Source organism: Castor canadensis, chromosome 2, assembly GCF_047511655.1.
Source record: "Castor canadensis chromosome 2, mCasCan1.hap1v2, whole genome shotgun sequence".
NCBI classification, from domain to species: domain Eukaryota; kingdom Metazoa; phylum Chordata; class Mammalia; order Rodentia; family Castoridae; genus Castor; species Castor canadensis.
The window spans coordinates 192,883,756-192,897,795 of NC_133387.1; the positions used below are offsets into that span (position 1 = coordinate 192,883,756).

At 35.9% G+C, this 14,040-nt stretch overlaps 1 protein-coding gene across 2 annotated transcripts in view; it reads left to right on the plus strand.

The window, feature by feature from the left end:
• The first annotated feature begins 377 nt into the window (after positions 1-377).
• Cwf19l2 (CWF19 like cell cycle control factor 2) overlaps positions 378-14,040 on the plus strand; it is a 70,927-nt gene continuing 57,264 nt past the window's right edge. The window contains exons 1-5 of one of the 2 annotated variants that reach the window (XM_074066805.1): positions 378-537; positions 1,799-1,909; positions 3,077-3,199; positions 9,480-9,593; positions 10,324-10,443. In XM_074066805.1, coding sequence (XP_073922906.1) covers positions 433-537; positions 1,799-1,909; positions 3,077-3,199; positions 9,480-9,593; positions 10,324-10,443 — 573 coding nt within the window. In that variant the 5' untranslated portion in view covers positions 378-432. The remainder of the gene's footprint in view (positions 538-1,798; positions 1,910-3,076; positions 3,200-9,479; positions 9,594-10,323; positions 10,444-14,040) is intronic. The other variant, XM_020185356.2, reaches the window with a different exon arrangement.

Genomic DNA, 14,040 nt, shown 5'->3' on the forward strand with positions numbered 1-14,040 from the left:
ATTTTTTGAGAAAACATGAAAGCAAAACGCTGAGTCTGCAAAATTCTTTCTGCCAGCCTCCCTTAAGCCCATTCCTCCAGCACATGAAGTCTGGGGAGCACGAGTACTTTGGTGAGACTTAATGTCTCAGAGTTTCTCACACTGGTAACTTTAAGAAGGCCTCGTCACAAAGTAAACTTGTATTGATTAATATTAGCTCTGTTCAAAGAGAACTCAACACACAAGAGAGAGCAACTGTCCGAGCGCGCTTCAATTTCCCTGCAAACCCGGATGTTGGACTGAGCAGGAAGCTGAGCGTCAAGCGGGTTTGCGCATGCTCCGTTGGTAGAGCACCGCCCTTCGCCCTCGCTCTCTCTAGTCGGAAGTCCGGGTTTGTTTACTAAATTACGACGGTCGTAAACTGTGATTTCCTGACGGCGTCCTAGCTTTACGATGACAACAACTATGGCGGCTTCCGGTGTGAGATTCGAAAGTGAGAAGAGTATCGCAGAGCGTAAAGAACAGACCCGGATTGCCAGGGCCGAGGTGCTGGGTCATGTACGTGCGTTTTGGAGATTCTGTAGTTATTGGGAATTGTGGGCGTTGAGGATTGTCGGGAACCATCCCATGCCCCTCTTCTCTCACCACTTCAGTAGCTCACCTTCTCTGGCTGGGGTCTCCTTTTTGCAGTGCCGGAACCCTTGTGTGTCTTGTCTTCTGAATGCTCTGCCAGGGTCCATTTGTTTATTCTTTTTTTTTCAGAGATATCTGTTTGTTTTCCTCCAAGTTTCCTTATCTTTTAAGACGTCCATTCTTGGCATTTCTATCCCCCGGACCAGTGAGGATTTTTTTGTTTTCAGATGTAATAATTCTAAGCAAGCTGAAATGCGTACATACAAGGTGTCAGTAGAGCCAGGTGCCGGTGGCTCAGGCCTGTAATCCTAGCTACTCAGGAGACAGAGATCAGGAGGATGGCGGTTGGAAGCCAGACGGGGCAAATAGTTTACAAGAACCTATCTGGAAAAAAACCCTTCACAAAAATAGGGCGGGTGGAGTGGTTGAAGGAGGAATCCCTGAGTACAAACCCCAGTACTGCAAAAAAAAAAAAAAAAAAAAAAAAGAAGGCAGAGATGGAGGAGACAAGAGGAAGGGGTCATGGCTACAGTCAGATTTTAAAGGTGGAAGAGTGGGCAATTAGACTTGGACAAGTGAAGAGTTGATAATGTTCCCTAATTTAATCATATGTACAATGAATATTCTGTATTCTTAGTTCTTTGGTATTTCAAGCTGTTGTTTTGGAGGGAGTAGTGTTTGTAATCTGTGATAAATTTTATAGTAGAGAGTGTGCATAGAGTTACAGAAGGACCAAACCCAGCCTTTGACTATTTGGAAGGATTAATAGAAATTAGCCATAGAATCATTTCTTTTTGTAAAGAAGATTTTTCCTGATGCATTTTTGGGGGCTGGGTATTGAGGCACAAATATTGCCTGCTGAAGGCATGAAGACCAGTCCCCTAGTTGTTGGAAAAGTCTAAAGCAGTACACTGGAATGGTGTGAAGGGAAAAGGGACTCCAAGTCATACTTGAGATAGGGAGAGTGGAGAGCCCAGGATTCTATCTGTAATTATTTTTTCAATCACTGGAGATCAGTAATGTTAAAGGAAAGAGTTTGCTTTTTAAAAATCTTTCCTCTACTAGTAGAAGCAAATTCCTGGCAGGAATAGACCATATATTCATGAGTAGGTACCTTCATATGAAAGTGGTAGCAGTTTTTGTTTTCCGTTTTTGAAAAGCAACTTGCTTTTTTATGTTGTTATAGGCCAAAGCCAATTTTGAAAAAGAAGAAAGGCATAAAGAACTTAAACGACTTCGGGGTGAGGATACATGGATGCTACCTGATGTGAATGAGCGAATTGAACAATTCTCTCAGGTGAGTATTAACAAGTATGTTTGATGTAATGATACCTTATCATTTTTTAAAAATCATTTTTATTAGCATATATTAGTTGTACCGGGGGGATTCATTGTGACCTTTCCTCTGTGCTTACAGTGTACCTTAAGATACTTACCTTTTTTGACACTAATAAAGTTAGTATTGAGAGAACAATTTTATGCCGTTTTCATAAGTTATGGAATGAATATCATGTAGTTCACATTATCTCTCTGGCAATATTGTATTATTGTGGACATAGTGACACTGAGAGATTTTGTTGCTTGTGTTGGCTAGAGAAAGATTTAGCTTCAAATTTTTGGTTCATTTGTGGCAAGTGTATATATCTAAAAGTATACATTTAAGTTTTATTTACTTTTTAAGACTTCAAGCCTTGTTTTTGCTTCTTACAACTGCATTAAAATTTAGTTTTAATTCATAAATAATAATTGTTTATTTTTATGGAGTATATGATGTTATTGTCTGTATACATTATAGAAAGATTCAGTCAAACTAACATATTTCACCTCACTAACTTATTTTTTGTGAGAATATTAAAAACGTACTGTTTTAGCAATTTTGAAATACACAGTGCATTATTAGTTGTGGTTAGCATATCGTGCAGTAGATCATTAAAACTTACTCCTTCTAACTGGACCTTGTGTCATTTGATCAATATCTTCCTTTTTCTTTTCCTGGTTCCTTCCCTTCTTTCTTCACTTATCCAGCTTCTTACAATTTTTATTCATGTTATCTTATTATATATCTTATGACCTAATAATCTTGTATAAATATTTGGGAGATCATGGGGAGATATTATATGTGTGTGTATATTTGTGTGAATGTTTACATTTATGCACACATATTTATATGGGTATATATATATGTATTTGATAGTATTTGTCTATCATATGAATCTGTAAAGAAGTTAAAATAAAAAATTTCCTCATAATTTTCTGGCAGGAAATCTAAGCTGTATCATTTATTAGAGGTGCCTAGCTTATGGAAAGTATGTTAATGTTTCTTGGAAGATTTTATGTATTTAGTCATAATCTTGGTCTCTTTTCATAAAAGATTTAAACTTTTTTTGAATATAGATTTTTTTTCCTCTTTTAAGTAGAATAAAACTAAATTCCTTTCTTACTTGCTCAAAATTATCATTTATAGGAACATTCTGTAAAGAAAAAGAAGAAAAAAGAAAAACATTCAAAAAAAGTAAAGAAAGAGAAGAAAAAAAAGAGCAAGAAACAGAAATATGAAAAAACCAATGAGTCAACTGATAGTTCATCAGTAAGTAGCCAAAGCAGCTGTTTGAGAAAATTTTATTTAAAGGAATAAAATATGGGGACTTAAAATACAGAGAACTTAAAAAATATTGCCAGTTATGGTATGAAAATATCTGGAAGACATCTACTTTGAGATATAAATTTTAGAAATGTAGACTGTGGGTTCCAGAGAAAGAAAGATGGAAATATGATTTTAGAATCATTGCTAGTTATGGCCATTAGAATGGAGGAAATACCTAGGGAAATTGAAAAGAAAGATGAATATCAACACTGAAGAGCCAGATAAAAGTAATGGATGGTACTTGTACTCAAGTAGCTAGAAAATTAGAAGGAAATACAGGGAAGATCAGTATTATAAAGATAGGGGAAAATTTTCAAGACATTTCAGTCTGTTTCTCTGTTTTTTCACAGAAATTAATAACTTTTTTTTTTTTTTGGCTGCACTGGGGCCTCACATTTGCTAGGCAGGAGCTCGTAACACTTGAGCCACTCTGCCAGCCTTGAAATGAACATTTAAGCATCAAAAGTAGGATTTTTTTCTATATTATATTGTTGGGTCAAAGGAAGAGAGTGTTGGGCCATATGTCTGTAGCCAGTTCCAGGCTATGAGGATGCAAGATAGGAAAGGAAAGTAAGCTAATTCTTCATGCTTATTTTCAGGAAGAAAGAGTTTGTTCTTAGAGAGTTAATTACCTAGACATGTTTAAGGATAGTTGGTCTTCTTAAAATGATCTTCTGTGAATGATTTTCATAGGGTTATCCTCCCAGTTTGAATTACCATAGTCCAAAATTTGGTCCATCTGAACTTTTGGAAATTAAATTTTTGGCAGTATACTGTCAAAAATAAACATAGCTGTATAATAAAGTGCTGAAAACAGGTTTTATTTATTAATTGCTTATAGAAGGGGCAATTGCTGAGCTCCATTCCAATTTATGCAGAGATGATTTGAGTGTTTTGAAGGGAGAGTGAGGGAGGAGCAAGGGCTTAGTAGAGTCAGAAGAGTGAAAAATTATGAAGAATTTGTCAGTGTAATTTTGACATCTTAAGATATTGAGTCTTCCAATCACAAATGCTTATGGTACATTTTTCTATCTATTTAAGTCATCTTTAATTTCCTTACAGTGTTCTGAAATTTTCGTAGCAGAGGTCTTACATATCTTTTGTTAATTTTTCTTGGTATGTTATTGTAAATGGAATTTTTTAGAAATTAAATTTCATTTCCTATGTAATTGATACTAAATCTTCCTTATTTTCTAACAAGTATTTAAAATAATCTGTAGGTTTTCTTCTTTGAACTGCTAAGTTTCCACCTAACACATTTTGATGTGTTATATTTTCGTTATCTCATTAAGATATCTTAAAATTTCCCTTTTTTTCCCCTCATGAATTATCTCTGTGAATTTTGGAATTTTCAGATATTTGTTGGTTTTGATCAGTTATCTTTGTTGTTTTACTTTAATTCTGGTATTGTTATAGGACAGATCTTGTATAATTGTAATTTAGAAATTATTGAGACTTATTTTATGGCCTAGTCTGTTCTATTTTGGTGTAAATTCTATGTACTTGGAGTGAATGTATATTCTGCTGTTATTAGTTGTTGTGTTCTATCAGTGTTAAAGAAGAAAACGTGATTAACAGTGTTAAGTTTCCTGCATTCTTGTTTATTTTCTGTTTACCTGCTCTATCTGCTACTGTAAGATTGGTGTTGAAATCTGTAAGTGCATTTGCTGGCTTACATGTTTCTGCTTTCAGTTTTGTTAGTTTTTGCTGTGTGAATTTTGAAGCTTTATTAGTTATGTACATACACAAAAATTTAGGATTGTTAAATATGAATTGACTACGATATTAATTTGAAGTATTCCTCTATTTCTGGTAATTTCTTTGGTGTAAAGTCTGTTTTGTCTTATATTAATGAACTCTTAAAAATTTTTTTTTCATTTTTTCATGTTATACCTGTTTCTTTTCTTTTAGTCCTAAATATCTTGTTTCTTTTGTATTGAAGATATATATCTTGCAGACAATATATATGTAGAACTTGCTTTTAATCTAGCCTATTAATTTCTTCCTTTTTTAATCACATTTTTTTTGCAATATCCACTGTGGTAGCTGTGTATGGCTTTAAAATTTTTAATTTTAAAATTCATTAAAATTATGCACAAAATGAGGGCGAGTGAGTAAAGATGAAATTAAGAAGTTGATAGGGCTTTGTAAACCAAATGCTTTGACTTTATTCAGCAGGAAGTATATCATCTACTTAGATTCAGCTGCATTTATTAGCAAACTCTCAGGATAGTTGTTGATGTTTAACAAGATGAAGTTATTTTTTTCTCTCATATGAAAGAAATTAAATAGGCAGTCTAGGGATACTGTGGTCTTTTGGGACCAAGGCCTTTCTCATACTGCTCTTTCATTATCCTTATAGGGCTGGGGTGTAACTCAAGTGGTGTTGAGCCTGCCTACCAAGCAGGGGGTCCTGATGTCAAATACCAGTTATGTATAAAGAAAAAAGAAAAAAGAAGAGGAAAGGGTATTTTATTTGTGTACAAAAATCTTATAAGGCATCTGGGTAAAAGAATTAATTGACTTCAGGAATAGCTGAAATTATAATTATGAAAGCTTTTAATAGTCTTGTAATTTTTTTCTCCAGAGTCCTCTTTTTTCTTGATATAGGTCAATTTTTGCTGAATTCCACTCATTTTTCGTGACAGAAATAGCCCTTCAAATACCTTTCCACTTTTGCTTAGTTTTACATCAGTTCCTTGGACTTGATTTCTAATTCACTGAGAATAACTTAATCAATATGAATTGGATCAGGTACTTAACCTTTGAACTAATTACCTGTAGCCAGGGATGGAGGTTGGCTCCCATGTCAGTTGTGGTATTTGCTATATGGTCTAGCTGATAAATATTTTGGAGTCAAAAACAGTATATTTGGATGAGTGGGATAGTATAATTCTGAAATTTCTGATGTAGGTGGTTGATAGTACCAGGTAACTCAGTTCAGTAATATAGTAGGAGGGACAGGTTTTATAGAAGAAGATGGTAGATTCATTTTTGTTCTTGAGTATGACATCCAGGTATAGTAGATAGATTATTAAATCATGAAAATATTGGTTTGACAAATTTGAAAGACATTTACCCAGTTGGCGGTAGTTCAAACCACAAGGCTGGATTTATGGGCCAAAAGAGAAGTTCAGAGAGTAACAAATATAGTGGCCAAAAAATTGAAAACCAAACAACATGAATATTTAAGGACTGAGCAAGGGAAGGACAGTGCAGGAAGTCTGTCTCTCTGATTATATGGGGAGGCCAGGCTTGTGAGGTACCTGGACTAGAAGTTCTGAGTCTTGGCTATGTGATGAACCTGGGGCCTTGGGAGATGAAATGAAGAGTTACCAAGTCACACAGCTAATTAAGTTGCAGAGCTGGGATTAGAACTCAGGTTTCCTGCCTCCCAAGATTGTTAAAGTGAGGTTGTGGAAGCAGCCCCATCTGGTGACTTCTTAAAACAAATTATCGGATGACCAGTGTGGTAAAATTAAATTCTGGAGTGAATTATCAATGGCTATATGAGGATAGCCCAGGAGCAGACAGAAGAATTGTAAATAGACAGCTGAAGAATAAGGCAGGGTGCACTTACCCAAGAAAACAATGCATTGTACATAAGTACAAAGAAAAGAAGAATGTGAAGACACTAAAGAAGCACTTCTTTTCATAGTTGGACATACTTTTTATGAGATGTTTTTCTATTTTTTTGGTTCTTTTGCGATATGTTTTCCTGCATTCATAGTAGTTGGTGATTTTCACTGATGTTTAGATAAATGTATAAAATTATGAAGGATTCACATTTTACTTTCATTTCTGTGTGTCAGTATACAGAATGTTAAGATAATTAAAAAAAAATACCAAAGTTCAGAACAAAAAAGAGTAGGAGAAAAGTGGGAAGTATTTTGGAAGTTAAGAAAATGAGTCAGCAAGGGAGTTGTACTTAATAGAGGGGTTTAGGGAGATAAAGACTGAAGCATTTTCTTGAGTTTGGTGAAGTGGAAGCCATTGATTAATTTTGAAGAGTTCTCAGTGGATTAATGGGGACAGTAGCTATTTTTGAGAAATGCTTGAAAGTGAGAGGGTGAGGACAGTGGACATAGACTTCTCTTTTAATAAGATTGTCTTAGAATGGAAGCTGGTAGATGAATTGCTGCTAGAGAGATGCATAGGGTCAAGGAAGGTCCTCCTTCCTCCAAAGATTGGGGGATGAGAAATAATGTAGCATATTTCTAGGGCATTAGAGATCTTTGTTTGCAGCATAAGAGAAAGATAACTGATGGAGTAAGGTTCTGGAAGGACAGGAATGATTGGGACCAAAATCTTTGAAGGAGAACCTGCCTTAAACAGTTCAGGCTACCATGAGGTTAATTTTACTGTTGCAATAATTTTGTTGGAGAGTAGGCAGGAAGCTAAACTTGCCCATTTCTGCTTGATGAGGTAAGAGGAGAAACCCCTTGCTGAGAGTATGGGGAATGAGAGTTGGTAGAAAGCTTGAGTAGAGTACTGAAGAAGATAATGTTATCTTCTATATATTATGGTAGGTTCTTAGGAATGTGAGGGAGGCAAAGGCAAATGTGGTTCCTGTCCTTATGGAACTTACTACCTATGAGACTGTAATCAAATGGTCATAAAATAAATGCAAAAATGATGAGTGTTTCAAAGGAGAGTAAGTAAGGGAATACAAGACAGAACTGACCAAAGGTCAGTAAGGAGAATTGTAGTTTGGGGTGAGAGTCTAGTTCAGCTAAATTTTCAGATCATATGACTGGATTAACTCGAGTTGAAGATTGGTTGCAGTGTGCTGATGAAGCACCTGATGGTTCTAGTTAGTGAATTTCAAGTGGTTGCTCAGCATCTAATAAGTAAAAGAAAACCCATAAATATAGAAGGTCTATGAAGAATACTGTGGGACACAAACTTTATAACTTTTAGTTTGATCTTAGCAAGTTGGTGCTCCTTCCTAAAGGAGGTGCAGATTTTTTTAGACTATAAATCTTATTTTAGTGGATGACATCAAGAATTAGGAACCTGATCTCTCTAAACTGATTTGGTGATATAAACCTGAGTAGGCCACAAATATGTATACAGTGATTATCTTAAAAATTGTAATTATGACTATAAGTAAGTTCTTGGGTTTCTGTGAACTCAAATCAAGGCCTAAATGGAATGAATGAGTAAAGTCTGCTTTTGTCTGACAAACAGTTGGCTATTGAGGTGGCATAGCATAAATATGTTTACTCCATGTGGATTTTATCTTTTGGCAGACATGTTTGTGTTCTCCAGTTTAAAAAACATGTTTTGGTAATTTTCAAGAACTTCACAGAGTGAAAGGATACTATTCTCATTCAAGAAGTTCAGATTTTAATGTCTACCTTGCTAGTCACTCATTCCCCTCTGCCAAGTTTCTCAACTGTACATTAGCAGGTGGTTGCACAGGGCAATTTCTAGGATCTTTCCTATATTTAAATTCAATGGCTGTACAAGCATAGATTTTAGAACCAGACAGATCCAAAATACTCTCCTGGTTCTTACACTTGGGTAACATGTAACTTGGGCAAATCTCCTGATTTTATGGAGGTTTTCCTCATCTGTAAAATCAAAATAATACTTTCTAAAGTAATTTTAAGGATTCATTGTGATAATTATATGTGAAAGTATTTAATATACCCTTGACACAGAAAAGTAGATTGATCCACTTGTTGAAAAGAATCCCAAATTTGTCATAATGATCCTTACATAGGGGATGTTGAATAAGTACTTCTTAGTTGATTTAATAATCTGGCCTTTAAACATAGTAACTAAAATGCCTCACCAGCCTCGCTGTTACTTAGGATGTCTTCATTTTTAGGTATAGGGAAATCTCAAAATCTGAAACTTAGGGGCAAACAGCAAACTCATTCATCACTTGGGGCCATTTTCTCTGTTTCTAGTGACGCAAAGCCATGAGCACTACTTAATTTGGTGAGAAGTGAGGCAGTTCTCTCTCTTGTTTTTTTTTTTGCTTTTCTGTTGCTCCATGGTACAACTGATAAGAAAATAGAAAGAATTTGGTTGTGTTTATGGGCTTAATTCAAAATAGTGGGTCTTTATTTTTTTTAATTTTCAAGGTCATTTTTTAAAGGGGAAATGCAATGTAAGAGTTTTATCTAGGGAGCTGAGTTATGTTCACTTAACAACATATGGAAATTTTATATGAAAGTATGCAAAAATTCACTTATATGCTAAATGTTCTTAGAGCTCTGAAGATGAGTGGGTTGAGGCTGCTCCATTCCAGGTTCCTGCCAAGGAGAAGGCCTGGAAAGTAAAAGATGAAAAATCAGAAAAAGAAGTTGATGGTCAAGTTATTCAGGTAAATAAGCCACTGATTTTAAAGAAAGAATAGTGAACTTCTAAGGATAAATGAATGTTAAAATGAAAGATGATTAATTTTTTCAGGAGAAAAATTAGACTTTAAAAGCAACATAGTTTATAAATAATTTTGGCAGTAATGTTACTTACTGAGCACTCAGATTCCCCTTCTCCTCTGGCTGTGAGAAGGTGAGTGCTCATCTCTTTTCCAGCTCCTTAGAGGTTTCCTGGTTGTTTTTAGAGAAGTGACACTTGCCCCTTATGTGATGTAGGTGTATACTGTTTGACCCTTGTATGTGGGTAGATTTCCATCTCAGTTTTTCTTTTCTTTTCACCTTGTGGCATAACTTTTTTGGCCATAGTTACAGTTGAATAGTTCACAGATTTTGGGTTATGGTTCATGTGCCTAAGAAAAAATGTAATTTGTCTACTCTTAGCACAGACGAAGGAAGAAAGGTGGAAGGAACTAATGTTTGATTGTTATGTACTATTCACTGGGCTGGACACCTTATACTTGTTAACTTGTTTAGTCCTTTAAACAACTCTGATAGATAGCATTTAATCCCATTAAATAAGGGAGAGACAGAGGTATAGAGGGTATAAGAAACTTGCTTAAGGTCATACATATAGCCATGTAGGATTTGATACTGGTTTGAGTGCCTCCAAGATCCCTTCTCTTAATAAGGCCTGATCAGTTCAGGTTGAAATGGCCTCCTTTTTTTGTTTAACAGAGGGATGAGTGGATGAATGTTGATTTTATGTCTGCTAAAACTGTGTCATCATCATCACTGAAAGCTGAAAAGGCGGCTATGAGGAAAATAGAGCAAGAGAAAACTGAAGCACTTGAATGGGTAAGAGTATTTTAACTGCCTTAACTTTCTAATTTGTCTTAAGAAACTGATCAGACATTTGTGTGAATGCAATTTTACTTGTAAAATACTTTATCTTTCTTGGTATTTAATAAAATTTCTGAGGATAGCTATGAACTGTGATATAAGTTTTTTTTTTTAAAATAAGTTTCTATAGGAAATGAGATTAAAGGTATACTATATACATACCGTATATGGTGAGTGAATATTGAGTGTATGTTACCATCATTGAATTAAAACTAAATTTCTCAATTTCTTTTCCAGTGTAATATGTTGAATTAAGTACCATAAAATGCTTCTATTTCAAGATACCTAAAAATTCTGGATAAAATATAAAATAAACATGCTTATTTTATTTTTTTATTGTTTTCACTGTGTTGACAAGAAAACAATGGGAAATCTTTAGGGGCAAAACCAAACCAAACAAAAACAACAACATCAACAAGAAGCTCAAAGAAAACGCATGAATTCAGAAAGTAAGGAAAGTGGCTTTCCCGGAGACATTACATAATCCTGGTAGTCTAGACTTTCAGTTTGAAGGGATGCTTAGGGATAGCAGCAAAGGCAAGTGCCTGTATGCAGTGTAAATGTTTGATTGATAATCCCTTATAAATCTGGAGTCCACAGGAATATATCCTTAATGAAAGGATGAACTTGAAAAATCCATTTGAAGGCAAGAAAAATGTCTTGTCTTGTCCTGCATCTTGTATAGTGGAGAGGGTAAAATTTCAGCAGGGAATATGAAGACGCTAGCTGCTGCTCCAGTGGCTTATAGCTTGATTCATAAGGGTTTGACTCGAATTCATACTACTTGATGGTCTGAAAGTATTTAAGGCGAGTTATTTAAAAGTATGAATTGATAGCATCTTGAACTGCTTGGCAGAAGTAACCACTGGTGTTTACTGGTGAAACAATAAACAGTAGAATCAGGTATGTAAAACCTTTATCAGTTGAACTATTTACTTGCCCAATACCAGGCATAGAAAATTTGTGAGTAAGGAATAAAATCTTATGAAGGAGGCAGATTTAAGAAGCACTTCTAGAAATGAAAAATATAATAAAGTTAGAAACTCAATAGATAGGTTAATGGATTGGCTACGACTAAGGAGATAAACAGTCTTTAAGAATTTATCTTGAGGCCAATTGCAGTGGCTCATTCCTGTAATCCTAGTTACTCTAGAAGTGGAGATTGGGAGGATCATGTTTCAAGGCCAGCCTGGTCAAAAAGTTAGCTAAACCCCATGAAAAACAGTAAGCTGGGAATGGTGTGATGTGCCTGTCATCCCAGGTCCATGGGAGCCTCATACAAGAGGATCATGGTCTATGCTGGCCTGGGCAAAATATGTTGACTGACACCCTATCCAAAAAATAACTAAAAGCAAAAAGGGCTGGATCATGGCTCAAATGGTAGAGTACCTGCCTAGCAAGCATGAGGCCCTGAGTTCAAGCCCTAGGAACATACACACACAAAAAAAGAATTTACCTTAAATATGGTATACAGGATCAAGTGAAAAAATAGGAAAGAGTGATCACAGAAATCCTATTATCAATGGCATTTTCTGTCTCTAATTTTAATTCTGAAAATTTACATGTGGAAAATTATATTGGTATATAATTAAGCAGGTAGCAATGTGGAACACTAAAGGCCATGATTTTTAGAGTGAATATAATGTCTCCGAATTAGACCTGAAGGAGTTAGAGCTCACTGAATTAATAGAAGGAACAGAAGGTATATTTGGCAATGGGGATAACCAGTGAATAGTGGAGGAAGGAAAAGGAGCCGTATGAAGTTTAGGAGTTGGTTCACGTCGCACAAGTATGTCACAAACCATAGCATTCTGCCCTGGCTCCCAAAGGCTTGTGGCCATCTTATAATGCAAATGCATTTAGTCCATCTCCAAGAGGTCCCATGGTCTTAACAGTTCCAACACTGTGTAAAATTTCCTTTGCGATCTGAGACTCAAGGCAACTCTTAGCTATGAGCTCCTGTAAAACAAAACAAAAAACAAAACAATGTAGACATTCCCATTCTAAAAGGAGGAATGGGGACATAGAAAGGGGGAACAGGACTGAAGCAAGATGAAACCTCGGAAGGCAAATGTTAAATCCTGTAGCTCCATGAATGGAATCTGAGATACACTGTGGTTGCATAACATGAGGTCCAATGCATGTGGGCAGCCTCATACCTATGGCCTTGCCATTTGCACCCCACCTGGCCTCTCTCTTGGACTGGATTCACTTGTTGCCTGCAACTTTCAACCTAATCTTTTTCTGCCAGACTGAATGTTTTTCAAATCCTGCTCTTTCTTTTGTTCCTTATTCTTATATAAATCTGGCTGAAAGCAGCCAGCAGTGACCATGCCACAACCTGAATGCTACATTATCTTGAAAACTTCCTTCACCAAAAGTCTGTCACCTTTAAACTGAGTCTTGTTTGAAATCTCAGGACACAGACAAAACGCACACAAGTTGTTTGCTAGATTGGCCTCTTCTCCAATTCCCAGTACGGTCCTTGTTCACATGGTCTTTGTTGTTGCATTCTGGATTTCTGACCTTCCACCAGAATTGCTCATTAAGCTCTGCTTCCAGCTCTAGGGCTCCTCTAGCCACATCTCCAAACGCTTCCAGATTTCTCCTGTAAACCTATTCAAAGGCCCAGGAACCACATGGTCAGATTTAGTCATTTTCATGCCCCGCTTCTCTTACCAAATTTCTGTATTTGCTGCTCTTGCATAGCTGTGAGAGTGCTTGGCATAAACAGTTTAAGGGAGGAAAGACTTATTTTGGCTCACTGTCTCAGACATGTCAGTCCTTTGTGGTGGGGAAGGTGTGGCAGAGCATACACATGGCAGACAGGAAGCAGAGTTTGTGGCAGGAATAAAATGCCACCCCAAGTTGAACTCAGAACTGTCACCTTTAGCTTGCATATGTAAAGCTCATTAGGCATATGGCTTCAGTCCTGCATTGTGTTTGGCATTTCTGTTTTGTTTGTGGTCCACAGAGATACTTACCTTGTTTTGAAGTCTAGTAACTAATTTTCATATTATGTATATCTTTTCTGTTTGTTCTGAGCAAGGAGAACCTTAAAAAACCATTTTGACTAAAGGGCTGAACATGTAGATGTATTCATGTGGACATACTTTATTTTTATTTCATTCTTTTTAATTGCCATATAGCCTTTCATCATCTAACTATGCCATCCTGTAAAAATCCCTTTCTTTACTTTTGGGCATTTATTTTGTTTACTGGTTTACACACTGTCAGAAACAGTGCTACATTGAAGGACCTCATATGTATTTTCTCATGCCAATGTACAAATTTCTCTATGGTGCAGTTTAAATGGCTCAGTTATAGAGCATATTCTTCTTTTGCAATTACTTGCTAAGAGATTATAACAATTTATATAGCTTCAGCAAAGTTTTTCTCTCTTTTCTTTCTTTCCTTGCCTGTGCTTGATAGGCAAGCTGTCTTCCACTTGAGCCATGTCCCCAGTCTACTATTTTTCTATTTTAATATTTGTTATATGTCATTGTCCAACTTAAATTTTTATAAGACTAATTAATGGGTGAGTAAGGTATC